The sequence below is a fragment of the Cavia porcellus genome, unplaced genomic scaffold (genome assembly GCF_034190915.1).
Source record: "Cavia porcellus strain 051 isolate PalLab524CR breed Dunkin Hartley unplaced genomic scaffold, mCavPor4.1 scaffold_19, whole genome shotgun sequence".
NCBI classification, from domain to species: Eukaryota; Metazoa; Chordata; class Mammalia; order Rodentia; family Caviidae; genus Cavia; species Cavia porcellus.
In genome coordinates this window covers 1,989,843-2,017,474 of record NW_026947502.1, presented here as the reverse complement: position 1 = coordinate 2,017,474, position 27,632 = coordinate 1,989,843, and the positions used below count along the sequence as shown (strand labels likewise).

At 43.0% G+C, this 27,632-nt stretch overlaps 2 protein-coding genes across 9 annotated transcripts in view; one reads left to right on the top strand and one right to left on the bottom strand.

Moving 5' to 3' along the window:
* Window positions 1–20,369, top strand: part of Znf354c (zinc finger protein 354C) — a 29,059-nt gene extending 8,690 nt beyond the window's left edge. For all 5 annotated transcript variants that reach the window (XM_003461631.5, XM_063230490.1, XM_063230491.1 and 2 more), the window contains one exon: window positions 15,439–20,369. In XM_003461631.5, coding sequence (XP_003461679.2) covers window positions 15,439–16,850 — 1,412 coding nt within the window. In that variant the 3' untranslated portion in view covers window positions 16,851–20,369. The remainder of the gene's footprint in view (window positions 1–15,438) is intronic.
* Window positions 20,370–21,212: 843 nt separating this feature from the next.
* Window positions 21,213–27,632, bottom strand: part of Adamts2 (ADAM metallopeptidase with thrombospondin type 1 motif 2) — a 187,995-nt gene continuing 181,575 nt past the window's right edge. For 3 of the 4 annotated variants that reach the window (XM_063230483.1, XM_063230485.1, XM_063230486.1), the window contains one exon: window positions 23,757–24,232. In XM_063230483.1, the coding sequence (XP_063086553.1) occupies window positions 23,778–24,232 (455 nt within the window). In that variant the 3' untranslated portion in view covers window positions 23,757–23,777. Of the gene's footprint in view, window positions 21,369–23,756; window positions 24,233–27,632 lie in introns of those variants that run through there. The other variant, XM_063230484.1, reaches the window with a different exon arrangement.

The window sequence follows — 27,632 nt, the reverse complement described above, 5'->3', positions numbered from 1 at the left end:
CTTCCAATCCTAGTTTTTTGAGGAATGTCCACACTGATTTCCACCGTGGCTGCACCAGTCTATCCTCCCACAAACAGTGGAGAAGGGTTCCTTTCTCCCCACAGCCTTGCTAATGTTTGTTATCAGTTGATTTCTTGATGGCAGCCATTCTTTCTGGAGTGAGATGAAATCTCACTCCAGAAATTTGCATTTCTCGAATGGCCTGTAATGGTGAACATGTCTTCATGTATTTATTTGCCATTTGTATATCTTCATCTGAGAACGTGTTCATCTGAGATGCCCATTTTTGCAGAGGGTCCTTGAGTTTGGAGGACTTGATGTTTTTCAATTCTTTGTATGTTCTGTATATAAGTCATTTGTCTGAGGGGTTGCTGGCTAAAATTCTTTCCCATTCTGTGGGCTTTTGTTTCACTTTGTTGTCTTTTGAAGTGCAGAAACTTTTTAATAATGTGAGATCCCAATTGTTGTTTCTTCGTAGTGTTTCCCGTGTGGTTTGCATTTTGTTCATGAATTCTCTGCCTACGCCTATGTCTCCAATGTTTCTACCTACCTTGTCTTCTAGTAGATTTAGCGTTTCTGTTTTAATATTTAGATCTTTGACCCATTTTGACTTTAGTTTAGTGCATGGTGATATGCATGGATCTAGTTTCAGTCTTTGACATATGGAAAGCCAATTTTTCCAACACCATTTATTAAAGAGGTTATCTTTCAGTGAACATGTTTAGCCCCTTTGTCAAATGTAAGGTGGCTGAGTGTCTTTGTAGTAGTGTTTGTGTCTTCTAATCTATTCCATTGATCCTCAGGTCTATTTCTTTGCCAGTACCATGTTGATTTTATCATGGTAGCTGGTGGTATAATGTCAGGTCAGGAATTGAGACGCTTCCTGTCTCGCCTTTATTGCCCAGTATTATCTTTGCTATTCTAGGTTTCTTCGGTTTCCAAATGAATTTTAGGAATGTTTTCTCTAGATCTGTAAGATATGTCAATGGTATTTGATTGCCTTAAATCTGTATAACAGTTTTGGGAGTATGGCCATTTTCACAATGCTGGTTTTTCCTAGCCAAGAGTAAGGAATATCCTTCCATTTTCTAATATCCTCTTCAGTCTCCTTTTTTGGTGTAACATAATTTTCAGTGTATAGGTCTTTTACATTCTTGGTTAGGTTGATTCCTAAGTATTTCATTTTTTTAAATGCTATTGTGAAAGGCGGTATTTCCATAATTTCTCTCTCAATGAGTTTTTTGTTTGTGTACAGGAATGCTATTGATTTTTGAGTGTTGACTTTGTATCCAGCTACACTGCGGAATTTGTTTATTACCTCTAGTAGTCTTTTGATGGAGTTTTTAGGGTCTTCTATATAGACTATCATGTCATCTGAAAATAGTGATAATTTAACTTCTTCCTTCCCTATCTTTATTCTTTTTATTTCTCTTTCTTATCTGAGTCTCTGGTTAATGTTTCCAGAACTATATTGAATAGGAGTGGTGATAATGGGTATTGGGTTATTCAAAATTGTTGTATCTTTTTGATTGAGCTTTGACAGGTCATATGTTTCTAGAAATCTGTCCATTCCCTCTGTTTTCCACCCTATGTGAATAAAGATTTCCAAAGTAGAAATTCATGACCTTTTGAATTTCCATGAGATCTGTATTAATTCCTCTGTTTTCAGTCCTTATTGCATGAATTTGAGTTTTTTCTTTTTCTTGATAAGGTTTGCTAGAGTTTTATCAGTTTTGTTTATTCTCTCAAAAAACCAGCTATTTGATTCATTAATTTTTGTATTGTGTTTTTAGTCTCAGTTGCATTAATTTTTGCTCTGATTTTTATTGTTTCCTCTTTCCTATGAGCTTTGGGTTTTACTTGCTCTTTTTCTACAAGCTTGAGATGTAGCATTAGGTTGTTTATTTGTGCTCGTTCTGTTTTCTTGATGTGACAGTTTATTATTATATATTTCCCTCTTAGGACTGCTTTCATTGTGTCTCACAGGTTTTGATATGTTGCATTTGCATTTGCATTGAATTGTAGGTATTGCTTAATTTCTTCTTTAATTTCATTGATTTTTCAGGAGGTTGTTATTTAATTTCCATGTATTCATGCAGGTTTTGCAATTTCCTTTGTCATTAATTTCCAGTTTCAGTACAGTATGGTCAGATAATATGCCTGGGATAACTTCAACACCTTTGCATTTACTTAAGAATGTTCTATGGTCTGTAATATATGGTCTATTTTGGAGAATGTCCCATGCACAGCTGGGTTGGGTGGAACACTCTTCAAACTCTACCAAGTCTATTTGCTCACAGGATTGATTCCGTTCTGTTTTTTCTTTGCCAACTTTTTGTCTAATCTGTCTCTTTCTGACAATGGTGTATTAGGGTCCTTTATTACAATTATGGTGTTGCTTGTTTGGTTTTTCATATCTATTAGTATTTGTCTTATATAGTTGGGTTCTTCTGTATTTAGTGCATATATGTGTATGATTGTTAGCTCTTTTTCGTGAATTATTCCCTTGACAAGTATATGGTGACCTTCTTTATCTCCTTTGATCATTTTTGGTTTGAAATTCACCTTGTTTGCAAATAGAATAGCTACCCCTGCTTTTTTCTGGGTTCTTGTCACCTGAAATACTGTTTTTCATCCTTTGACTTTTAGTCTATGAGTTTCCTTTTGAGTCAGATGTGTTTGTTGTATACAGCATATTGTTGGATCCTGTTTCTTGATTCATTCTGTCAACCTATTTCTTTTAATAGATGAGCTGAGACCATTTTTCATTGATGAATATAACTGATATATACTTGTTCGACTTTGTCATGTTGTTTTCCTGCTTTTCCCCCTGGTTTAATTGCTTGCCCTGTCTGGTGGTTGTTTCTATTGTTGTTCTGGGAATTGTAATCATTTTTATGTCTGTCTATATGTCTTTCAGGACTCTTTCTTGGGTTGGTTAAGTGGACATGAATTTCTTCAGTTGTTCTTTGTCATGGGAGTATTTTATTTCTCCATTAAATGTCAAAGAAAGTTTTGCAGAGCACATCAATCTGGGCCAAAAGTTGTTTTCTTTCAGGGCTTGATATACTTCACTCTAGGCTTGTCTTAACTTCAGGGTTTGTGTTGAAAAGTCTGCTGTGATTCTAACAGGTTTTACTTGATAGGTGAGTTGTGTCTTTTTTCCAATAGTTTTTAGTATTCTGTTTTTATGCTGTATGTCTGGGATCTTAATTATTATATGTCTGGGTATAGATTTATTTTGGTTGTGACTTTTTGGTGTTCTGTATGCCCCACTTAACTATATCAGATTCTTTCTCCATGTTTGGGAAATTTTCTGTTATTACTTCTGTAAATAGTTTACCAATGTCATTTGCATTGACTCCTGCATCTTCATTGATGCCGATTAGTCTTATATTGTTTCTCTTTGCATCATCTTGTAGCTGTTGAATTGTTATTTTATGCTGCCTTGTTATTTTTAAAAGTTCTATCCTTTCATGATCACAAACTGCAATCCTGTCCTTAAGGTCTGAAATTCTATCCTCAGCTTCATTTAAACAGTTTTGCTAGCTTTAAATAGAATTTTTTATTTCTTGGATATCTCTTTGAATTTGTTTCATGCATTCTACTTCTTTTCTATATCGTTCATTCAAGGTTTCCATCATCTCCCCATGCTCCTGTACTTCTTTTGTTTCTGTCTTCTTTAGCAATGCTGAGTAACTCCTTTATTAAGGTTGTTATTTCTGTCTTTACATGAGAAATTATTTCTAATCTGATTTCCTCTACAGCCTCATAGATTTGTTTCTTTATTTCATTTACTATCTTTTCAGACATTTCAAGTGTGTGACTTAATTTCCTCTATTTCATTGTCTCCTCTACTTGCTCCTGATGGACTAGATGCTTGAGTTTTCATTTTGTAATTTTCACCTTTCAGGCTAATATTTGGTCTTTTGGTCCAACTAGTCTCAACTATTGGTAGTGCTTATCTTCGGGTCCTACTGTGTGGTTGATGTTTGTCCAGTTGCTGAGTACCATAATGAAGAGGAGGGCCAGTCATCTGAATTCCTCCTGCAGGGACTGTTGGGTGAGTCCTATATTCTTCCTAGGCTGACTCGCCTAGGAGTATTGATGTAAGTCAATGCTTAGTTTCCTGTCATTAATGTATCTTCAGGTTGTTCCAGGCCATCAGATCTACTTGTTATAGTGTTTGCCTCAACTGGGATCCTACTGTGTCACTGTGTCTCTCAAGCTCTTTTAATTTCCTCCAGATTGGGAGAGGGTTTATTGGCACACTGTTCAACCCACTTGATGTTCTCTGTATAGAAGAAGGACTCACCCACACTCTTACCAGGCTCACCGAGATCCTACAGCTGAAGGGGACTTCACTACTGCTCCTGTTTACCCCCTGCAATTCTCTGTTTTAGGGCCAAACTTATCACACTGATGGAAGCCTGCTGAAGTCCTCTGTTTGGGTGAGGGATTACTAAGTTTCCCATCAGCCCAGCAAGGTTAATGGATTATAGTACAAGATTCTGGGAGGGGGAGGGGCAACTGAAGATCTACGGCAGTACCAGGTCCAGGTAGTAGGATAGGCAAGGATTGGCCACCCTCCAAGGTCTGGGACCTGAGGGAGGCAGACAGGCGAGGATCAGCTGCCCTCTGGGGTCCAGGGTCCCAGGTCCAGGGGCAGGGTGGGGCATGTGATGTTTGGTCCTTTACATATTTGTAGATAGCCAAGGATTTTTCGTTCTGTCAAGATGAGAAATGCTATGGCTAGTAAAATAGGAATAGTTAGTAAAAAGAGGTTGATTAAGAACATAAGTGTTAAGGAGAGAAATTGAACCTCTGAGTATAAAGTTTTAAGTTCTATGCAGTTTACTAGGCTCTGTCACCTTAACAAACCCTTTTCTTGGGTGTGGTTGGGATAATTATAAGATTTATATAATATCATCTTTTGGTTATCCAGGCATAATTGGCTAATTGGCCTCACTTCTCTTGTCCTTTGATACTGGGAGAAATCATATAGATAGAAACCAACCTGGATTGCGTTGATCTGAACGCAGATCACATAGGATTATTAATTGTTCAACAAAGGAACCCTTAATAGCAGCTGCACCATTAGGATGTCTGGACCCAACACTGAGGTGTCAATATGGACCCTAAAATAGGATTGCGCTGTTATCCCTAGGGTAACTTGGTCCGTGGACCAAAGGTTTTTGGGTCAATTAGTGGTAGTGAATTTTGACTTGGAGTATCTAGTTTAATGTCATTTAGAGGGTATGTTATTTTCTGAGGTCACCCCAACCAAAATTATTAATCTAGGTCTTGTGTTTTATGTCTTAGTGGTCCTAAGATGAGAAAGAGTAAATTATCAATTAAAGCTATGTAGGGTCTTCTAGTCTTATTAGTACATTTCCCCCTCTTCATGGGTCGGTCAGTTTCACTGACATAAAGCAAGAGACAGTGCAATCCTCGTTTGTCCATTTATACAAGTCCTTATTTAAAGAACAAGTGATTATACTACCTTTGCATGGTTAGGGTACCATGGGCATTAAATTGGTTTGTCACTGGGCAGGCAGTGCCTCTAATACTTGATATGCTAAAGGTGACGTTTTTTGGTAAACAGGCTGGATTTATGTCTGCCGAATTCCTTTTGCTTTTTTTAGTCTTTCCTGAATAGCACTCCTGTGTTGGGTTAACAATATTTTTAATAAGAATGTTAATGGGTGGGTGAGGGATTTAGCTCAGTGGCAGAAGCGCCTGCCTTGCAAGCATGAATAAAAAAAGAGGAATATTAGTGGGGAAACTTGTAAGTTAAGGATCAAGTGTGGGTTTGACTTAAGCTTGTGCAGGGAAAAATAATTCTTGTTACTGGTATTAACATTATCTCCTCTATGTAGTTATAGAGTACTCCAATTGTTAATGAAGGGTTTATCCAGTTTTATTAAAATTGGAGGTTGTGAGGTTTGTTGAGCTTGAATGCTTTCTTAATTGATGACTGCTTTTAGGCCAACTATGGTGATTTTGTTTGTTTACCTGTTGTTGAAGGTTGTTTCCTTGCTTTAAAGAGCTGTTTTAAGCTTTCGTCTGAGTTAGGAGTACTTTGGGAAAACTTAAAGCCGAACTGAAGTTCTTATTTGGACAACCAGCTGTCACTGCGCTCGGCTGGCTTTTCACCTCTGCCTCTAAATCTCAGTTTTTTGCCACATAGACAAGTTCTGTGTCTTAGCTGTTTGTAAGTAGCTCCTTTGGTTTCCGGGGTGGTTGATTTCAGTTCACTTTGCCAAGTTGGTTCTGGTTAACTCATTATACAAAAGGTAGTAGGGGTAATCTATGCTTTTTTTTTTTTTAACTGTTTATTTATATCTTTCATCTTTCCCTTATGTACTGTCTCTGTAGTGCCAGAAAAAATTTTATCTTCTATACTCTTAAAGGTGAATATTTTACTTTATGGCTTTAGATTAGTTAGATTTGGTAGTTTTTGGGCTAGAATGGGTTTGAAGTGGTTGTTGGTGATTGAAATCTTCTGGGCGTAGGCCCAGTGCTTTTAGTTTAAGCTGCACTTTGTTTCCAGCCGTGCTTTCCAGTATGCTTCCTTGTTAGACCTATCTCCTCTCATATGTGTTAATTTTGGGGCTTTGGAATTTTGAATATTTGAGGAGGGTGACGGCCGGTATGTACGTGCTTCATAGCCTGGTTCAATTAAGCTCTGTATTCTTAATTTACTACTAAATCCTCCTTAGATCTTTAGTTTTCATAAAGATTTGTGTTGATTGTTCTTCTAATAAGAAAATGTTCCCACTTCATCGGCTACACCTTGACCTAACGTTTTTATGTAATATGCTTACTTTATTTCCATGATTGGGTTTGCTGAAGATGGCAGTATATAAGCTGTATTAGCAAGAAATGGTGAGGTAGATCGGGTTTACCAATTATAGAACAGGCTCCTCTACGTGGATATAAAGCACCACCAAGTCCTTTGAGTTTTAAGCTGTTGCTAGTAGTTCTCGGACGAAAATTCTTGTGTGAATTTTTGTTTATGGCTAAGTATAATGGGGTATCTAATCCCAGTTTGGGTCTTAGTTTTCATGTATTCATATATATATTAGGATTACTTTTGTTTCTGGTTTATGTTTTATCTAGAGTTTTTTATGACTTAGATAAAATTTAATCTTTTTTTTTTGTATTTCTTTTTATGCTGGGAATTTATTAATTTGGGTTAATTGTATGACCGAGGTGGCTGGCACGAAGTTTACCAACCCTTGTTAGTTGCATGACAGTCAAACTTCGTTTATTGCTTAATTTTTATTACTGCTGTCTCCTCGGGGATGTGGCAAAGCAAGGTGCTATGAGCTACTTTGTAGTGTGCTTGATGCCTGCTCTTAACCCTTTTGGTGTAGAGGGTGTTCTCACTGATGTGATGACTTGCATGTGTAATTCTGCTAATAACCAATTAAAAAGTCAGGACTGAGCCTATTGTTTATGGATTATAAAACTCATCTTTATGTATAAGCTACATTAACTTTATATGTGTGTGTATTAGGAAGTTCATAGAGTGGGTGGAGGTCAGAGAGTATTCATGAATGAACAAGAGCAGGGGAGGATTGTGCACCCTATGAATGTGATAAATTTTGCATTATGTTGATGTGACAAGTGGAATGGGGAGTGTTGATATACTATTTTGAGTGTAAACATAATTCTTGTTTTTGGGGTTTGTCAGGAATGGGGATATATGTTCTCCGTGTTTATACCTATAGAATAGTACTTTAACAAGGGTTAAGGGGAGTTTGTTAATAGACACTTATTGCTAAAAATCGCATATATGCTCGTGTACGCACGTGTATGTACGTGTGCGTAAGGTTATGTTCTTCAAGCATTAAAAGAATTGCCACTGAAATTGCTTCACGTGGAGTAAAACACTTCATTTGTAAGTCCAGCTACAGTTGAGTTGACTGAGACCATGCCTCGACGGCAATGGTGAGTCACAGCATCCCCGAAATAAAAAAGATACCAAATGCATGAAGCCACAATTGTGTTGGTTATAGGCTGATTAGACATTAGCCCATCGAGATGTCTTATTTAAGGGAACGATTGGATGGCCCTAAAGTAAGAATCCAAAGTCTCTTAAAGATTATTATTAGGCACCCAACATGTTATGGGCCCAGGCTGAGTAGAGGGTCCCTGTCTAGTGGGTTAGTAAATTAAGAGGTAGGCATATTGACGAGGACTTACTTGATTCAACGGGGCCTGTCTAAGGATGGAATGAGTGTATTATGTAAAAGTCGTGGGATTTTGGGAATGAATAGGCATATTGTTGAGAAGTTGAGGTGAAGTAAAGAATTGTAATGGTTTGTGTATGTTCAGGGTTTGTTGTACTTGCCCGATATCTGTGGGGTTGAGGGTTTAATGTTGATTAAACAAATCATGGCTTATGTCCTATGCTACATGTTATGTACTAGTACATTTATTAATGGGGATATGCATTAAAGCACGATGTACAGAGTTGGGGTGTGGTTACACTATATGAATGTGTATCTGCTGGCATCAAGGAATAGTTTAATAAGAATTTCAGTTTTGGGTGCTGATGGCGTGACATTTTGTTTCTTCCTTGAGTTATTGTGTCCTGGAGGAAATTATTTACATTTTTGATTTACAAAACCAGAGTAATTGTTTATACAAGTATGACTGTCCAGGATTTTGTTCTGTGTTATATTTACTAGTGGAAAGAGAATTAGGATGGTGAAGAAATAAGTGATGGATGCTGGCTGGCCGATGGTGATGTACGGGTGTTTAACTGGTTGGCTCCGATTCATGTATGGCTGCCACTAGCACCCATAGAAGGCATTAGCTAAAGGGCTGAAAGGATGTGCTGCATTGTTTGATACGTGTAGGGCTGGGAATAAAGCTAAGATTAAGACTGAGAATACAAAGGCTAACACTCCTCCCAAGTTTGTTGGGAATGGAGTAGAGGACTGCATGTGAAAAGAAAGTATCACTCTGGGTTGGTATGTGGTTTTTAGAGGGTTGGCTTGGGTGTAGTTGTCTGGGTCATCAAGAAGGTCAGTGAGAAGAGAACTAAGGGTAAGAGGGCCAACACTGTGATCAGGAACCCTATGATACCTTTAATTGTGTAGTAGGGGTGGAATGGGATTTTGTCAGATCAGAGCTGAGTCCTGATAGGTTGTTTGATCCAGTATCATGGAGAAATAATAGATGTACTGTGACTAGGGCTGTGATAATGAAGGGTAAGATAAAGTGAAAAGCCAAGGACCATCTCAGAGTGGCTTTATCAACTGAAAAGTCGCCTCGAATTCATTCAGCAAGAGTTGTGCTCATGTAGGAAATTGCTGATTGGTTTGTGATTATGGTGGCCCCTCAGAATAAGATTTGTCCTCAGGGTAACTCCTGTCCTGTGAAGGCGATGGCCATCACTGTGAATAGGAGTAGGATTCCAACATTTCAAGTTTCTAAAAATGCATATGATCTGTAGTAAATGCCTCATGCAGTGTGGAGATAAAGATGAAAAATATGGATGCTCTGTTAGTGTGTAGGTGTCAGATTAGTCACCCGTGGCTTGTGTCTTGGCAGGCGTGGGTGACAGATGAGAACGATGATTGGTCTGCAGTGTAGTGTATTGCTAGAAGTAACCCTGTGATAATCTGAGGCAGAGTCCTAGAAGGGAGCCAAAGCTTCATCATGCTGAGATGCTAGGTGGGGCTGGCAGGTCAGTGGATGAGTGGTTGATGATATTGGTCAGTGGGTGTGATTTTTGTATGTGGGCCCTTAGTTTTTGTTTCTACAATTGAATCACAACAGTGGCTTTTCATATCACTAGTCATGGTGAAATTCTGTGTAGGAATTATGACTCTTTGTACATTCTTAGCATCTTGTTTGTTCAGGCTTTGTGTGGCTATTGGCGAAACTTTTTTCCACTTACAGTGCTCTAACATTAATTGTTAGCGGCAGTATTGGATGTATAAGCATTTTAAGTCAAGGTGAGTCATTTTTAGGACTCCTAGTATTTTTTTTTTTTTTTTTTTGTCTTTTTCCTTTTCATTGGTACCAGGGATCAAACTCATGACTGCCTGCTTGCAAAGCAGGCGCTTATGCCGCTGAGCTAAATCCCCAGCCCTGACTCCTAGTATTTTTAATTCATTTAAAAGGAATAATAGTTGTATTTGGTTACACAACTGCTTTAGCCACAGAATGGTACCCTGAGATGTGAGGATCTAGCATAATTGTTTGAAGTTCTTTGTTGTTAGGATTAATTGTAGAGTTTTTATTATTATACTGATGATTGAATGTCATCAGGCATACCATTTGTCACAGGCTTCGATGAATTTTAGCCTGTTGGATTTAATGTGCTTGTAGACACTGAAATTTGTAAGTCGAAGATACTTTTTGGAGCTGTTTTTTCAAGTCTAATTAAGTCAGTTATTGCTGATGATAAGTTTTGGCTCATTAGTAAGTTTCGTAAGGAAATAGTCAATGAATGAGTGTCGCAAAGTAGCCTAATATGTTTGAGAAGTTAAACTTATCTTTAAATTATAGGTTATTGAGTTTAGTTCTATTACAGTTGTAAAAGTCGTTACCATAAGTGCTGAGGTTTTCAGATAGTTTTGTGTAGTTATTTGGTAGCCACTTGTAGGTGGGATAGTACTTGAAATAAATCTTGTGAAGATGCTTCCGGTTACCAAGCGTTGATAGAACTAACTAGCATAGGATTATTTTCATCGATGAGTATCATCATCATCATCGAAAAGTATATTGTAGGTTTTCTGATAAAACAAAAAATAAGATTCGAGAACTATAAACAACTGTTAAGAGATGTGGCAGTGAGAGGAAGGGTCAGGGCCTAGGCATTGATACGGGATGTGGCAGCTTCCACGGTTAGGTCCATGGAATAAAAGCCTGTGAGAAGTGGTAAGCCTGTGAGAGCCAGACTGCCAATGACAAGAGAGGAAGAGGGAAGACGCAGAATTCTGAGGAGTCCTGTTTTTTGAATATCTTGTTCATCATTTTAAGTGACTGCGCCTGAGCGTATAAAAAGCATAGCCTTGAGAAAGGCCTGTGTGCAAACATGGAGGAAAGCTAGGTATGGCCAATCAACCACAGTGGTCACCATTATGAAGCCTGCTTGAGGAGAGGTGGAAAATGCTGCCATTTTCTGGATGTCATTTTGTATGATACTGCAGACGACAGTAAATAGTGTTGCGATAGCTCCTAAGCAGAAGAATATAATAAGCATACAGTTCAGCTATGAATGTGTTTACAATTAGAATTTGTGAGACAAAGTAGGAGGATGTGAGGCCTTGGGCAATTATTAGAGTTGTTAACCCTATAAAACTTAATGGGGCTTGGTTAGAATAGCTGTGGTACCTAATGTCGTGTGACTGTGAGGCACTTTAGGTCTGTTAGGGACTGGTTATGATGAGCCTCCAGGGACAGGAGAATGCAGGGGTGCTGAGGGTGGGGTTGTTAAGGCGTCTAAGAGTTGTAAGATTCGCATTATTCTGTAGCCCCCTAACTTCAGCAGAATGGCTGCTAGGATTATTGAACCTGCAATTGGAGCCTCTGCATGGGCTTTTGGAAGCCACAGATGGAGGCCATAAAGTGGTGTTTTTATTATAAAGCGTGTTATGCACACTAGTCATGTTTGCTGGATCAAGTTGTGAGCCTTAATATGTTGTTATAGTTGAATAGGAGGAAATGTGGTGAGCCTGAGGTTTTGTAGGTAGGTTAGGGTAGCTAGGAGTGGCAGAGATCCTATTAATGTACAGAATAGGAAATATTAGGCCTGCTTTCATTTGTTCTGTTTGATTCCCTCATCAGGTTATAATGATTAGGGTTGGGATTAAGGTTGCTTCAAATAACATATAGAGTAATAATATTTCTGTGGCTGAAATTTTATGATTAAAAAGTTTGGAGATAACCAAGTAGGGTGACATATATATTTTTGTACTTCTGTCTCATTTAAGTGGTATTGACTAGAGATAATTATTAGAGGAAGGAGTCATGTTAAAACTAATAGAGAGGAGGAGAGTGAGTCAGAGGAAAAGTTTAGTGAATAGTTTTGTCCAATGATGTCTTTCCAGTTTGTTTACAATTGTTAGGCTTATTAATGCAATTAGTAGGCTTTGCAGTGTTGTGTTGATTCATATTATTAGGTGGCCAAGGAGTTGGGATGAGTATAAGTGTAGGGATAATTTTTAGCATTGTAGTAAGTTCAAGTTTTGTATGTAACCAATTCCATAAATGTTTGAAATTATGACTGGGAGTGCCAGCCCTACAGCTGCTTTGCAGGCCGGGAATACAAGAGTAATGACAGGGATGGCAAAGGGTAGGGCAGTGTGAGTGAGGTATACCTGGGGCACCAAAGGTAAGTGTTGATAGTATTAGACCTTCTAGGCATGGGAGGGAGGATATTATGTGGGTTTGGTATATTATTGTACCTAGAATGATCCAGTATAAGGTATAATTAGGTTAAAGTGAATTGAGGACATTTTGGTAGTTATGGATTAAAATGTGATCTAATGAGTCAGAATCATTTGTTTTGAGTGTTAAACTAATTCCCATATTCAGTTCATTCTAGTCCTTTTTGGGTTCACTCGTATGCCAAGCCTAATGTTAAGATTAAACTTCATATTAGTGAGACTAACAGTATCAGCTCTGGATTATTAATTTGGGGTGCCCATGGTAGTGGAGCTAGAAGGGCAATATCCAGATCAAATAGGAGGAAAGTGATTGTGAGAGGAAGAATTTCATTGCAAATGGTAGTCATACAGATGTGGTTGGGTCAAACCACATCTGTAAGGGCTGGTGTTTTCAGTGTAGGCATTTGTCTGAGGAAATCAGAAAGCCATTGTGATTAGTAGAAAGGTCAGGAGACGGATGGTTGGGAGTGAGATTATAATGTTTACTGCTTTCTCTCAGGGCTGTTCTGAGGCCCACTGACTGGAAGTCAGGGGTCTGGGCTGCCCTAAGAAAGCGTGAGCCCCATCAGTAGATGGAGACATAGAGGAATAGTCGGTACCAAGTGGCTGCTTCCAAGCCGAGCTGTGGTGTGAAGTGACCGTACAGCAGGCGGAGGAGGCTGGGAATCCTGTGGCTACGCAAAGGGAGACCGTAACTCCGTCTGAGATGGAGGAGGGTGTTTAGACGTATTCCGAAGCTTGAAGCAGGGTGAAGTAAATACCTAACATAATTCTATGATCACAACTTGAATTACTTGGTTTCAGTTTCCTTCTGTTAGACTCCAGTGTGATCAAGTGATTGATACGCCTGGTGCTAGAAGAATTGACGTGTTAAGAAGGGGCACGTCCGTGGGGGTCAGGGGTTTAATCTCTGCGGGGGGTTAGAACCCACCCAGTTCTGGAGTCGGAGCTAGGCTGGAGTGGTAAAGGTTCAGAAAAAACCTGAAAAGAAAAATACTTCGGAAATAATAAATAAGATGACTCCATTCTATAGTCCTTTTTTTGTACGATTGTTATATGGTGCCCTTGGTATGTTCCTTCTTGTACAATATCCCATCATAATTGATATATGGTGAGTGCATTAGTTAGGAAGCTTAATATTAGTAGTGTCTTAGAGTTAAAGTGAAATCATACAATTAAGCCGATGTGAGCAGAAGAGCAGATAACGCTTCTGTCAGAGGTCGGGGGCTTGGGCTTACTATATGATAGGCATGCGTTTGGTGGGTCATTGTCATGTAAATAATAAAATAATGCCCTTCAAGCTGTTGAAGGGCTGATAGAGGTTAGTACTAATGTGGCTCCTCCAATTAGGTATATGAGTAGGTGTCCAACAGTAATTTAGTGGTTAATCGAACTGCTAGGGCAATAGGTTGGATGAATAAGCCAATTGTCTCAATAATTTGAGTATTGGGATGAGTAGAATTAAGGGAGAAAATGTACTACTGATGATTTTATGTCACAAGCCTAAGATCACTGTTCCCGGTCATAGTGAAATAGCCATGCAGAAGCTTATTGACAGTTGTGTTGTTGGGGTAAAGGGGTTGGGCAGGAGGCCTAGAAGGTTGGTGGTGCCGATAAATAAGATGAGGGAGATTAATATTAATGCTAAAGTGCATCCTTTAGTATTATGTATTGTTATTATTTGCTTTAGGATTAGTTTAATTGTTCATTGTTGGACAGTGATTAGGCAATTATTGGGCACTTGGAAGAGGAGAATAGAATTTTAGGGAATATTATAATAATTACGATGGGCATCCCTATTAGTATGGGGGTAATGAAAGAGGCAAATAGATTTTCGTTCATTTGTTTTCTCAAGGTGATTTTTATTTTGTATTTTCTAGGTGGGCTGTTTTGGGGTCTAAATTGAATAGGTGTGATGAGATATTTAGTTGAAAGAATATAAACAGATAATCATTGATAAGATAATGGTAAATCATGTTGATGTATCTAGTTGTGGCATTTCATTATGGAGGGAATACTCTGCAGATCTTTAAGGTCAAAGGCAAACGCAGGCCAAGGATTGGCCGCCCTCCAGGGTTTGGAGTCTGAGGGGGTGGGTAGGTGAGGATCGGCCACCCTCCAGGGTCCGGGCAAATTCATGTATTTTAGATTTTCATTGTTCTCAAAAGATTTTTTCAAGGGCTGGGGGTATCATTCACTGTAGAGGTCTTGTCTAGCATATATGAAGCTCTGTGTTCAGTTTCTATTGCTCAAAAATTTCTACAAAAACATCTAGTCTTCTGCTTGCAGCTTTTTTTTTCTTGGTTGCAGTTTATTAAAGGAAATGAATATGTTTGTGTTTTTCCTCGTGACCTAATAGAATGGGGAAAAATGATGGAAGAATAGTATGAAAGTATTCTTCCTCCAAGGGATAGATTGTTGCAGGTGGCTGATTTTTTTCCTCTTTTTTTATAATCAGAATCTTGAACTTAAATCAGATATTATCTCCTTGATCATGTCCTGAAGACTATTGTAAAGTTAAAACCCAAATGCCTGCCTTTTAACAGACTACTTTATGAAATCACAATATACAAGGAAAACAATCCAAATAGTTTAAAATTATGTGGGGTTTCAGAGGGAAGATGGGAAAAATACATACAATCAGAGCAGAAATAGGAGGGACAGAGGAAAGACAGCTTACCTGCTTACTGCCTAGTGTACACAGGGTAGGAAATGACGACAGATTAAAGAACCCGTGGTGCTCAGCTGGAGCTTACCACATGCCTTGGCCCTGTAACCTGCACCTTCCGCATGGCTTGTTCTTTCTGAGCCCAGCTTTACTTCTCCCTGGGTGCGTCCTTGTCACTGCCCGATGGATTCTCCACAGCACTCCTCACCTGTTTCCTTCTCTCTCCACTAGATTCAGGTCAGCCTTAGACATCAGATGCTGCCACATTTTTTGTATGCACTGTTGCTAATTTTATTACCCCACTAATCTATTTATTCGTCTTTTCTAGGAGGCATTAATTCTTCTGGTTCATTTCAGATTTCAAGAGTTGGCCTGACATAGGAGCAGTGCCTGTCAGACAAGACATTTTTACTGAAGAAATATGTCATGGAATAGTAAAGAAAAAATCCTCTAACTTTGGTCCTTGGAATGTCGACTTCAGAGAAGGTGCGGATTTTGAGGGCAGGATAGTACAGGAGCAACAAAAGAAACCCCTTAGGCAAATGGTAGCCCTCAGTGAGGGCGGGCACCGCACGGGTCTGGGCCTGGCGGGGAACTCATTTATGAGCACAGCCCTTGTTGCACAGCGGAGCGTTCCTGTGAAGATTTTACCCAAGGTGCGTTGCACCTTCGGGGAAGGTCTGACACAGAATTTCCGTCTCATGAGATACTTCCAGATTTACCCAGGAGGAAAGTCTTTTGTCTGTCAGGAGTGTGGGAAGGGCTTCAGCCAGAGCCTTCATCTTCTGGAGCACCGGAGAATCCATACGGGTGAGAAACCCTACAAGTGTGGTGAGTGTGGGAAGGCCTTCAGCCACCGGTCCTCTCTGCTCACACATCAGAGAATCCATACTGGGGAGAGGCCATACAAGTGTAACGAGTGTGCAAAAGCATTCAACAGCAGTTCCACCCTCATCAAGCATCTGAGAGTGCACACGGGCGAGAAGCCCTACCGCTGCAGGGAGTGTGGGAAAGCTTTTAGCCAGTGTTCCACGCTCACCGTGCACCAGAGGATTCACACTGGAGAGAAGCTCTACAAATGTGCTGAATGTGAGAAGGCCTTCAACTGTAGAGCAAAGCTTCACAGGCATCAAAGAATCCACACCGGCGAGAAACCTTATAAATGCAGCCAGTGTGGGAAAGGTTACAGCCAGTTTCCATCGCTCGTTGAACACCAAAGACTCCATACTGGAGAAGAGCTGTGCCAGTGTTTGGAGTGTGGGAGGACCTTTACGCGCATCTCCACATTTGTGGAGCACCAGCGCATCCATACTGGGCAGAAACCCCACCAGTGTAATGAATGTGGGAAAACCTTCAACCAGTATTCATCCTTTAATGAGCATCGAAAAATCCATACAGGAGAAAAGCTGTACACATGTCAAGAATGTGGCAAAGCCTTTGGGTGCAAGTCCAACCTCTATAGGCATCAGAGAATTCACACTGGAGAGAAACCCTATCGGTGTAACCAGTGTGGAAAGGCATTCAGCCAGTATTCATTCCTCACTGAACATGAGAGAATCCATACTGGAGAGAAACTCTATAAATGTATGGAGTGTGGGAAAGCTTACAGTTACAGATCAAACCTTTGTAGACACAAGAAGGTCCATAATAAAGAGAGGCTCTACAAGTGGAAGGAATACGGGAAACCTCTCCTCTATGGCTCCTCTTTTACTCAGTATCAGACATTTCTGAGAGAAGAGAAACCTGTGAGCTTTAATTTATCGTGCTAATAATCCAAGGCTCCTTATTAGACAGTGATCAGTACAATAATAAATGCAGCACAAATTCCTAATAGATTGCTTTTTATTTCTACAGGAAAAAACCTAGTTAATAGTAAGATCAGTGTATCAGTGTAAATGTGAAGAGCCCTGACTTGTCATATTTTATAAACATTATTCAATTCTAAAGCCAATTTTTAAATTCATAGAAAAAGTGTGAAAGGCCTCACTTTTTGAAAAGTATAAACAATAGTTGGATGTGTTTTACTTCAGACTCTAAATTTCTAAGCAAGCTTCCCTATGTGGATTTTCTAAGTAGTTGTTGAGTTAATAATGTGCATAAATGTGGGGCCCCATTTCCCAGATTGGCAATCTGACTCCTTTTTCACAGAGAGGATGAAGATACAAAGCTGTGTGACAAGCTGCCCCGAAGCCAGATAGCTGCACACACATATGTGTGCACGTGTACCAGGATGCACAGTAATCACGGGGCACTTTGTGCATGTGGAAAGTCTCGGTCATCACTGCCTGTGGCCTCTTGGTGCCACAAGAGGTGTGGCAAATGTGGGATGCGTAGCTGCTGCCAGTGCAAAGCAGCATGGTATTTTAGAGTAGGCTTATTTTGGTATCCAGGAGACGCGCTCTGCAGTAATGATAAGACTGTAGTGTAGTAAATACATGCCCCAGTAACGTCGTCGTTCAGCGTCATTCTCTAATGTTGTGCTCAGCACTTTTACCTGACAGGCACTGTGGTGGGTCTGTCTGTCCCAGTGTTTCCACACATGAGTGATGCTCTGCTCCGTGACAGCTGTGTCATGATGGCTGTGATGTCACTAGACAATGGGAATTTTTCAGTCCCATTACTAACCAAAGCATCATTATGTGGGACATGGCTACACGCATACATGTGTACACGTGTCTGTGTATGTGTGCACAGATATGTGCACATATACACAAAATATGTTTTTGTGTTTTTGAGACCGTGTCTCACTCTGCAGTTCAGGTGGGACTTAACCTCACTTTGTAGCCCAGGCTGGTCTCGAACTCAGAATGATCCTCCTGCCTCAGTGCTGGGATTACAGGTGTGTATCACCATGCGAGGCTCTTGATTTTAAAATGTAGCTATAGTCATTTGTAATTTAGTTTTTAAAATTAAAATTTTACCCAACAGGAGTCCTCCTTTTGCTTTCCTGTATTATTTAATTTGCTGTGATTCTGTATAACTGAATAGTCTCAGAGTATTAGAAAGTGTCGTGAAGTAGGAGGACCCATGCAGAGACGTCGTCTCTGTGCAGAAGGTCAGTGCTGGTAGAGTAGGATCCTGTATGCCCCGTAGCTCACTAGAGCCGAGAGTTTTAGTTTAGTTACGGCCTCCCATTTACTAGCGAAGTGTAGTTCAATGGCAGAACTGAGCCTTCAGCTCTGGTGTGGTGGGAATTATGGTTCTGTTCCATTGTCGTGTCTCGGGAGCACTGTTCATTTTGGTTAGATTCACTACAGTGGTGTAACCACTTGTCTTTTCATCTTTGAAGGTTCCCCACTTTTAATCTTCACTGACCGTTTTCTTACAAGTCTCTGACTACCTGTGCTCATAACAACTTAAATCCTCAAGCTTGGCCTCGGCCTAGATGGTGGAGTTGCCGCAAGCGGCTCCCATTTGTAAAGCTGCCTTTTCCAGTATGTGTCTTCTAGGAATTCTCATATGTGAGGTTGTATGTGGGTACACCTTCGGTTGAAGCCTTATCTCGCCACATGTGTTTATTTCCTTCAGTTCTATGTTTGACATTCATGGGAGTGAGAATACTGTACTAATACAACTAGCTGGACCTTCTGTTGAGAAAAGGTCTACAATTAAACTCAAGCATTTAACACAGATTGTTTCTTAACTGACTATAGAATATGGAGGTACTCAGCTCCTAAACTTTATTTTCCAATTTTGGGGGAGATGCTGTCTTTGTGTTTGTCACCTGAAATGGAGTTTATGTAGAGAAGAGAAATTTTGTCAAATGCTTTTTGATTGAGAACTGAATTGTGAACAGAAGCATTTGTGGAACAAGCTCTTACTGTATCATTTTATTTATTTAAGTGTATTTATAAGGAAAATTAAAACTTTCCTTTTTGTGAATGTGCGTGCGTGCGTGCGTGTGTGTGTGTGTGTGTGTGTGTGTGTAGGGAGAGTCTGGAGATTGACCAGGGGTTTTGCACTGAACTAAATCTCCAGGCTTTTTATTTTGGTATGAGATCTCACTGCATCCCTACGCTGTTCAGGATGGGCTTGGACTTAAAATCTTCCCACCTGAGCCTCAAGTAATGGAATTCCAGGTGTGCACCAATGTGCCCAGCAGAAAATCAGGCTTTTAAAAGTCCTTAATCTTTAACATTGTACATGATGACAGTGAACCTTCTTAGGACCCAAATTTTGGTTTCTAAATGCCTTTTCCCACTCGTGAGGAACCGTGGTGGTTCTTTGGAGAAATGGCTGCTTCTGTGTTTGGAGCAGGGGAAGTGTAACATTCCTGGAAAAAGAAGCTAGATAGCATTTGACATTAATGGGTTAATGTCAGAAGGACAGGAGCCTCGATGTACACATACGTGTGTGTGTGTGTGTGTGTGTGTGTGTGTGTGTTCCCACTGTGCAAACTTACAACAGTTTAAAGAAAAAAATCACTGTAATTGACTGTAGTATACCAAGAAGGAAACAAAAGCTCATAGTGATGGACGCAGACAGAAAAGCAAGGTCTGTCTGAGATGACTTGAAGAATGCTGATCTTTCGATATACAGAATGATAGATTTAGGAAAATCACTTCACAGCCCTTAATGTAACTAAGTCTGGAAAATGATGGTAAAACTTGTAAGATTTTTAAAAATGGCTTACATGATGTTAAAGGATCAGAGATGATTGCAAAAGTTGTTTTTATGAGATCTTCTAACCAGGTTTCACTGTTTATATGAAAAGCTCACATGTAGCTTCTGATGCGATGCAAAATGAAGCATATGATACATTGTCAAAATGTTTCATGGAATTCTAATTAAATATCTAGAACTAGACAAGAAATTATACAAGAAATGCCAAGCAATAGAGAAATAAATTGAATTACACAGCAAGAAAGTAGACAACTCCGGCTTTTTAAGACTGTGTACCGGGCAGCTGATCTGAGCTTCTCAGAAAGTCAGTGTACTGAAAATGTGGCAGGCTCTAGGTCAGATATTTGACATAATCAGATCCCAGGAGGGATCCTTTATAGCTTCTGACTCTGGAAAAAATAAGCCAGCTGTCAGAAACATTTGGGAAACTGTCAAGATAGGGTATTAGATGGTGTGTTTAATTTTCTTAGAAATGGTACTGGAAATACAATGTTATTCTTAGATGCATGCAAGAGTTTTTAGGTTTGAAAAGTTAGCATGTCTGCTGGATATTTTCAAATGCGTAAAATATTAGTAGTTCAACCTTTTTGTGGTAGATATGGAAATATGCATGCTTTAAACTTGTCTGTATGTTTAAACTTTTAATAAAACTGAGGCAAAAGTGATTGTGTTAAGTGAGAATTAAATACTCATACTCTCATACACTGAATGTCCAGAACACAGTGCAGAATGAGACAAAATACATAAATCAGGAGAATTTCAAACACTGATTTTGGAAAAGAGCACAGACACTGACTCCAGGATGACCCCTGCCGGAATCGTGTGGTGGTGCTTTCATGTATTTTTATGTTTGACAGAAGGGTGCGGCTCACAGTGTAAAATGTTAAGTTATTGGCATCTCTGTCACCTCAGACACACTGTCTTAGGAACATTCAAGAGCCTCCTTTCTAGCCACTTTGAGATCATTGCCCACTGTGGTCACCTTACTCCGCTACAGGACATTCAGACAGGCATCACTCCTCTTGTTTGGCTGCACAGCTAGACTAAATTCACAGAAATGGTTCAGAAAGTAAACCACTAGAAAATGATTGGGAAGGTCAGAATTTCAGCAGGAAAGTGAATATAAAAAAGGAACCAAATATTTTAGAATGAAAAATAAAATATGTCAAAAAATAAAAGGACTCGAGCTGATGAGTCAGTAAATGACAGTTTGATACATAACAAGAAGGAAAAGAGTGTGTGATAATCAGGTGGTTTCCTGTTCCCTAAAATTCAGATTTAACTTGGAGTCTGGTGTTTCTTGGAAACCCTAATCCCAGGGGAGAAAGGGTAGCAATGAAGCACTGATGGGGGACCTAGAGGACACCATCATGTCCTGAGTGTCGCACTGGTGCTCCTCAGAGGGCCCTGGGGTCCCCCACCCCAGGGCAGCCCTTTGAAGGTATTTCAGCCTTCCCTCCTGTCCAGGTTTAGCCAAGGGACAAGCGTAGTACAGCTAACAAATACAGTTATGGTTTGCAAAAGACACTTTTATTTTAATAAGTTATAAAAGTAGAGCTTCAAATTTTACTATACAGAACAAAAATGTCCCGGTGGCAGTTAGCAGTGAGATAAAAATTTGTAATTTGAGTTCAGCACCTTGAGGGTCCTCTTGGCAGCCACCTCTGTAGAGGAGTAAATGAGCACCATGATACACTCAAGACAGACAAGAAAAACCCCTAAGATACAAATGAAAGCCTTACACATGGGTTTCCAGAAGCACAGAGAGAGCTGGGTCCCCAAGTCTCCCCTCCCCTCAATGAGAAGTGACAGCCTTGGCTAGAGGCGTCTGCCTGCCCCGCTCCACAGCAGCTGGCCGTGACGGCTCTGTGCAAGCCCATTCACGCGGTCAAGGGAGCCCTGCAGCTTCCCAGAGCCCCCGAGTCTACACTCGCTGGATGGAGAGGACCAAGGGCCCCCTCAGCTTCTGAGCTGTGACTGCCACCGAGGGCACATGGGGCTGGGGCCATGTTGGACTTTGGCTGCCTGAGGGCACCTGTGGTAGAGGACAGTATCCAGGTGGTGCCTCATCTGAGGGCTCTGGGAAGCCAGCAGCCCCGTTGGCGGCCCCTAGGTAGGGTCACCGAGTAGCACCTGGTGGCTCGCACCCGCCCTGAATTTCCTCTGAAGACCTGAGAGAATTGCTTCGTTCTCCAGCCCATAACCAACACCACATGGCTTGGGCAAGCCTCAGGATCTGTTCCAAACAGAGGCAGGCCCACACACATGCCTTCCCCCACATCCCAGGGGAGAACTGCAAAAGACCGTCCAGTTTGGTTCTCCAGGGGACAGAGGCCAAGACAATGCTGGGTGGTGGGGAGGCGGCAACAGAGGAGGGAGGCTGGCCAGGCCGGGGCAGCGGCTGTCACCCCAGGTGGAAGATAAGCGTGGGCTCAGAGCACTCCGGCCCACTCCTACACGCCTCACTGTCCTCAGACCATCTGCACAGACACGCACACACCCACACCCAGACAGACTAGCACCTCAGCACTCAGCGGAGGGTAACCTGAACCCCCACACTCATCCACCTAACGGGGAGTCAAGAACACAAGATAGTGTTCTTTGAGATCTATGGCTGGTAAGAATGCAGAGTTCATAAACAAAAGAAGCTTTAAGGTTCTGGGTCAGGCCAGGCCAGGCCAGGACGCAGCAAACACGCCCAGGTCTTGCCGTTAGACATCTGAAGTCACATTTACAAAGCATCAAAGGGAGGTACAGTGAAGCCACTCGGCTCCCGCGGGCCCCCACACTCCCTGCCTGTCTTCCTCCCTTGCCTCTTGCCCACAAAGCGCCATTCTGCTCAGAACCCAGGTTCTTCAAAGTTTCAAAAGAGCAGAAGGGAAAGCGAGGCCGCATCTGCAGGTCCCTGCTGGGTGCCCAGCCAGGTTAGGCTGGTGCAGAGTGGGGTCGGGGAGCCCGCAGACCTGAGTGGAGCTGGTGCTCAGGAGTAAACAGCCCACAGAGCCCGTGTGACAGCGCCCAGGGCACAGCTCATCCTCTGGTCACGGGAGGCATGAGGAAGATGCAGAGGCCCCGAAGCTGAGGACAGGCTGGCCAGGGTGCTGGAGGGGCCAGGTGCAGCCGGGCTTGGTGAGGGGGACAGGGACCTTCCTCACTGCCTCCCCCTCTGCCTCCAGTCTGTCCCCAGTCACAGGGCTCCCAGTGCTTCTGGGAGGGTGACAGCCACACGACCCAACTTAATAGGACAGTCGAGCACCAAGCAGCATGAGCACTACTGGGTCCGAGACTTCTCTCAAGTCTTTCATTCTTCAGGGTAACTATACAGAGCTGAGACAAGAGACAGGCTGCAGCCAGCGCATTTGGAAACTAAAAGTATTTAGAGCAAAGCTTTAAAGATTGAGAGTTTTCCTGTGAAAATCTAGACACCGTGTGGCAAGCTGGGCTGAGGCCCCTGAGAGATGCGTGCAGATTTCACAGGCGCAGCGATGGCGGGGGCTGACAGGCAGCTGTAAGTGGAGGTGGCCTCTGCGCCCATGCTCACTTCCTGCCTGGCCTCTGAAGGCTCGAGTGTCCATGGCCTCCACCTCACGACTCACCTTGGCAACAGCTCGCTCATACCTGAACTCCACCCCTCACGGCCCCGGGGCTCGTGCCGGCCCTGGGCACTGGCAGGACACAGCCTGCATCACCTGCAGGGAAAGGTCCTCTCCTTGCCACTGCTCAGTCCCCTGGGCACCGCTTCCTCTTGGAGCTGTCCCTCTCGTTGCCCCTCACTGATGGAGGCGGTGGAACTCTGCCTTCTGCCACCTTCCACTCACACTCACTGTACGCACAGGACTCGAATCCCTCTGGCTGGCAGCGCGCACGCTCACCTGATCGCCACACACACACACACACACACACACACACACACACACACTATATGAGTTACATATATTTGCATAACCTCCCTTTGCTTTCCCAAAACTTAAAATCAGGAATGGGCTTCATCTTCTTGATGCAGGATTTGCTATCCCATGAAATATCTTTAGAAGCAAGGAAAAAAATGCTACTGATGCTACCTTTCCACTTTATTAGAACCTCCCGAGCGTCTCTTTCTTCCGCATGGCATCAATGAGTGCCTGGATCCGCTGGTTCCTGGTCTTTTCGTACGGGCTCGGTCGTCGAGGGATTAGATTGGGTGGCTGGACTTCATCGTCCAGGGCCTGGATTTTGTAGGGCACATCTACGGCGTTGGCTTCAGGGTGGTCCTCTGTGGTGTTGGCGCTGGAGGCATTGACGGGGACCTCCAGCGGGGGGCCAGGTGAGGACTGGCCCTCCACGGCCAGCGTGGGCCCTGGCAGCGTGGGCATGAACACATCGATGTCATTGTGCTTCCCGGGCAGTGGCTCTGCCTCGCCGTCTGCACCTGTGGTGTTGCGCAGGTTGCAGGATTTGCAGCACAGCTTGTTGTAGCTGGGGATGGAGCAGTAACGAGACAAGACTTCCATCCTACAGAACATGGACTTGTCGCCTTGGCAGTGGGCCTCTGAAAGAGAAAAGCGGGACACATAACCAAAGGACACGGCGAGGGGGCTCTGCTCCCCCCAGGCGCGACTGCTGGAAGAGGCAGTGAGACAGCCGGAGACAGCACAGGGCAGGTGTGCAGCGGTGTATGGCTTCTGGTCAGGTGTCCTTGAGCCCAGCCCAGGAGTGCGGCCACGCAAGCTGCCAGCCACGCTCCCCTCCTCCGCAGCCCCGAGGAAGCTGGGCTTCTCAGCCTCTCACAGTTAGAGCCCCAAGTGAGGCCTGTTGTCCTTACGGAGTGACTTCAAGCGCAGCTTAAAGAGTGGCACTTCAGCGGGGGCCCCCTGTCGCCCTGCGCCATCCCAGTAGGTCACCTCCCCACCGTCAGCATGTCCTTCCGATACGCAGATACACCTGTGTCCCTCTGGCTTGTGTCCCTGCTTGTCTGTTCTTGCTTCCTACCCACCACGAGGTAAGCAGCCCTCCTGAACTGTACGTTCCAGCTAAGGTGAACCGCGCTGCCATAATACTAAAGCAACAGGACCAAGTGGCCATAAAAATGTCCAGCAGCCAACAGCTATGTCCTTTCATTCACTGCGTCAGAATGGGGGGCTGCAGATGGGGGCCAAATCTGTGCCACCCCCTGTTCTGTAAATGAAGTTTTGCTGACGCACAGCCGCGCCCATTCTTGTCCTGTCTTTGCTGCTTCCCCACTAACACAGCAGTACTGAGTGGCTGGGACAGGTGTTCTAAAGCCCCAGAGCTAAAGTAGTTACTTTCTGGCCCCTTGCAAGAGAAGGTGGCTGCCCTGGTTGAGGGCAGGCCTGGTCTGGGCTCGACACAGAAAGCACCCTCAGTGTCTACTGAGTGCTGGAGACAGCGCTGAGGACCAGGGCCCCTTCCAGGACACCTCCCTTCCAGCTGGTTTACATCCTGACTGCTCATTTCCTTTGAACAGTGAGCTGCAGAGCTCTCCCTTGGTAACATTAAAATGAATAGACAGGGCACAGCCATTGCTCGGGAGCTTGACTCTGCTAACATCAACCTAGAAGATGTTTGGGATATAGACAGACTCAGTATCTACGGGCTCCACACCTGAGGTCCAACCAACCATGGATCAGAGACATTTGTGAGGAGGCTGCCTCTGTCCTGAACGTGCACAGACTTCTGGTCCTTCATCTCTAAGCAGCAGTCTACCAGATGTTCACAGAGCAGGTGCTAGAAGTCACCTAGAGATGACATGCACACACGAGAGGGCTGCACAGGTTACACACAAACACTGCAACATGTCTGTAGTAACTCGAGCATCAGGGGAGGTCCCGAAACCGGCCTCCCGAGGGACAGCTTTAATCACTGCCACTGCTCTCCAGTGAACACCAGTGGGCGCATATTATTAACTCCCACCGCTAACCAGAAAGCCGTCTGAGATAAGGAGACGCACGTTACACCTCCAAAGGGCTGAACAGTAGGTCCTGAGATCTGACTGGCAGAGGGTCTCCCCCAAGAGAAGAGTTGGCATTTTATAGATCTCCTGCTTCCACCATTTCCAGCAGCAGTGAACCAACAGGAGCCACCATCGTGAACAGGAAGTAAACATGCTTTTCGTAAGTGCCACCTGTGTGCCTCACCCACAGTCTCGGCAGTCTCCAACACCATCTGGATTATGCTTTGCTTACTGATTGCCTTTAAATGAACTCTTAAACTTGAATTTTATTTTAGAAAACTTGATATTACTAGCATTCAAGGACACAGAATAGGGGCTGGGGATTTAGCTCAGCGGCATAAGCGCCTGCCTTGCAAGCAGGCAGTCGTGAGTTCAATCCCTGGTACCGATAAAAAGGAAAAAGACCAAAAAAAAAGAAGAAGAAGAAGGACGCAGAGTAAGGTAAATAAAACTAGCCCAAAACATGATTATAAGAAAATTGTAGCCTGGCATAGTGACCACATCCCTTATCCTGATTCAAGCACTCTGAGCGGCTGAGGCAGGAGAATTCAATTTGAATCAAGCCTGGGCAACTTAGGGACTGAGACCCTATCTCAAAAAATAAAAAAAAGGGGTAGGGGTGTAGCTTAGTGAAGGGCCTGAGTTCAATTCCAGAATCATGCCAAGAAAAAGTTATTCGAAGTAAAATGTAAAGCCAAATTCTAACATATCAGACCACATCATTTGGATAAGAAATGTCCCGCAGAAGGCTCTTGTGTTTAGAGATGGGGCTTTCAGAAGGTGACTGGATCACAGGGGCTGCAGTCTTCAGCAGATAGATCCACGGGTGAGTTCCTAGCTGTCTGGAGCAGGCAGGAGGTGGGCCTGGCTGGACGGCAGTCAGCAGGCCGTGGCCTGGAAGCGGCCTTCTTGTGCTGAGCCCCTCTCGCTCCATCTCTCTCTCCATTCTACTTCCTGCCTGTCAGGGGTGAGCAGCCCACCTCGGCTGTGCTTTCCTGCCATGATGGCTCTGCCTGGAGTCAGCCACCCGTGGACTGAACCCTCTGAAATCATGCGCCACAAACAGTAAGTACAGCTATCCCTTGGTACTTGGCTTCAGCATATGTCTACATCAGACTCACCACATTGTGATGGGAGGAAAATGTCCTAGCATTTGTCACCTGAGTTTCACAAGTTTGCAAACTGTGCAGAAGTCACATATATCTGTTGTTCCTGTATTGCAATTTTGTGCATTTTAAATAGTAGTCACAGGTTAGAAAAGCAAAACAAAAAACAACACAAACAAAAAAACCTAACAGTGATACCACTGAGCCTGAATGGCTTATACTGGCCCTGAAAAGTGTGAAAGCTTGTGGATTTTTTTGTGATTACGTTATTTCTCATGGGAACAATTTCCATCAGTCCTTGTTGTTTGGCACTTGTCACAAGCTCCACAACAAATTAAAGATGAGTACCAAAGTATCGCTATATTTGCTCCTCTAAGTTGCTTTTCTCAGTATTTGATCACAGCAACAGAAAGCTACCAAAACCGAGCCACTGCCCTGCAAAGCTCGGAGAAAGAAGTGTGTGACAGGTGCAGAAGCGGCACGGAGTGAGCCTCGAGTACATTCTGAGAGGTTCCTGGAAGGGCACGGGAATCAGGAAGGGCCCACGGGCAGCTCATGTAGGCCCTGTCTGTGCACCCTGTGGTCTCCAGCGCCCACAGCTTACTCAGTAACAGGCACTGGGCTCTTGTGTTCCGCTCACCACTCAAAGGGGCACGCCAGTAGTTTAAAAGGTGAGTGCCCCAGTGTCCCCTGGTCACACGGCCTCCAGGGCAGCCCGGGGCCCCTTTGGAGTGCAGTCACTCCTGCCTGTCTCCAGGGCTGGCTCAGCGGCAGGCAGCACTCAGGCCCCTATGTGCCTGGTGATTCTGTCTCCCCCTTGACTCGGCCACCGCCACTGGCACGTGCCTGGAGGCCGGGGCCAGGCCCGTGTC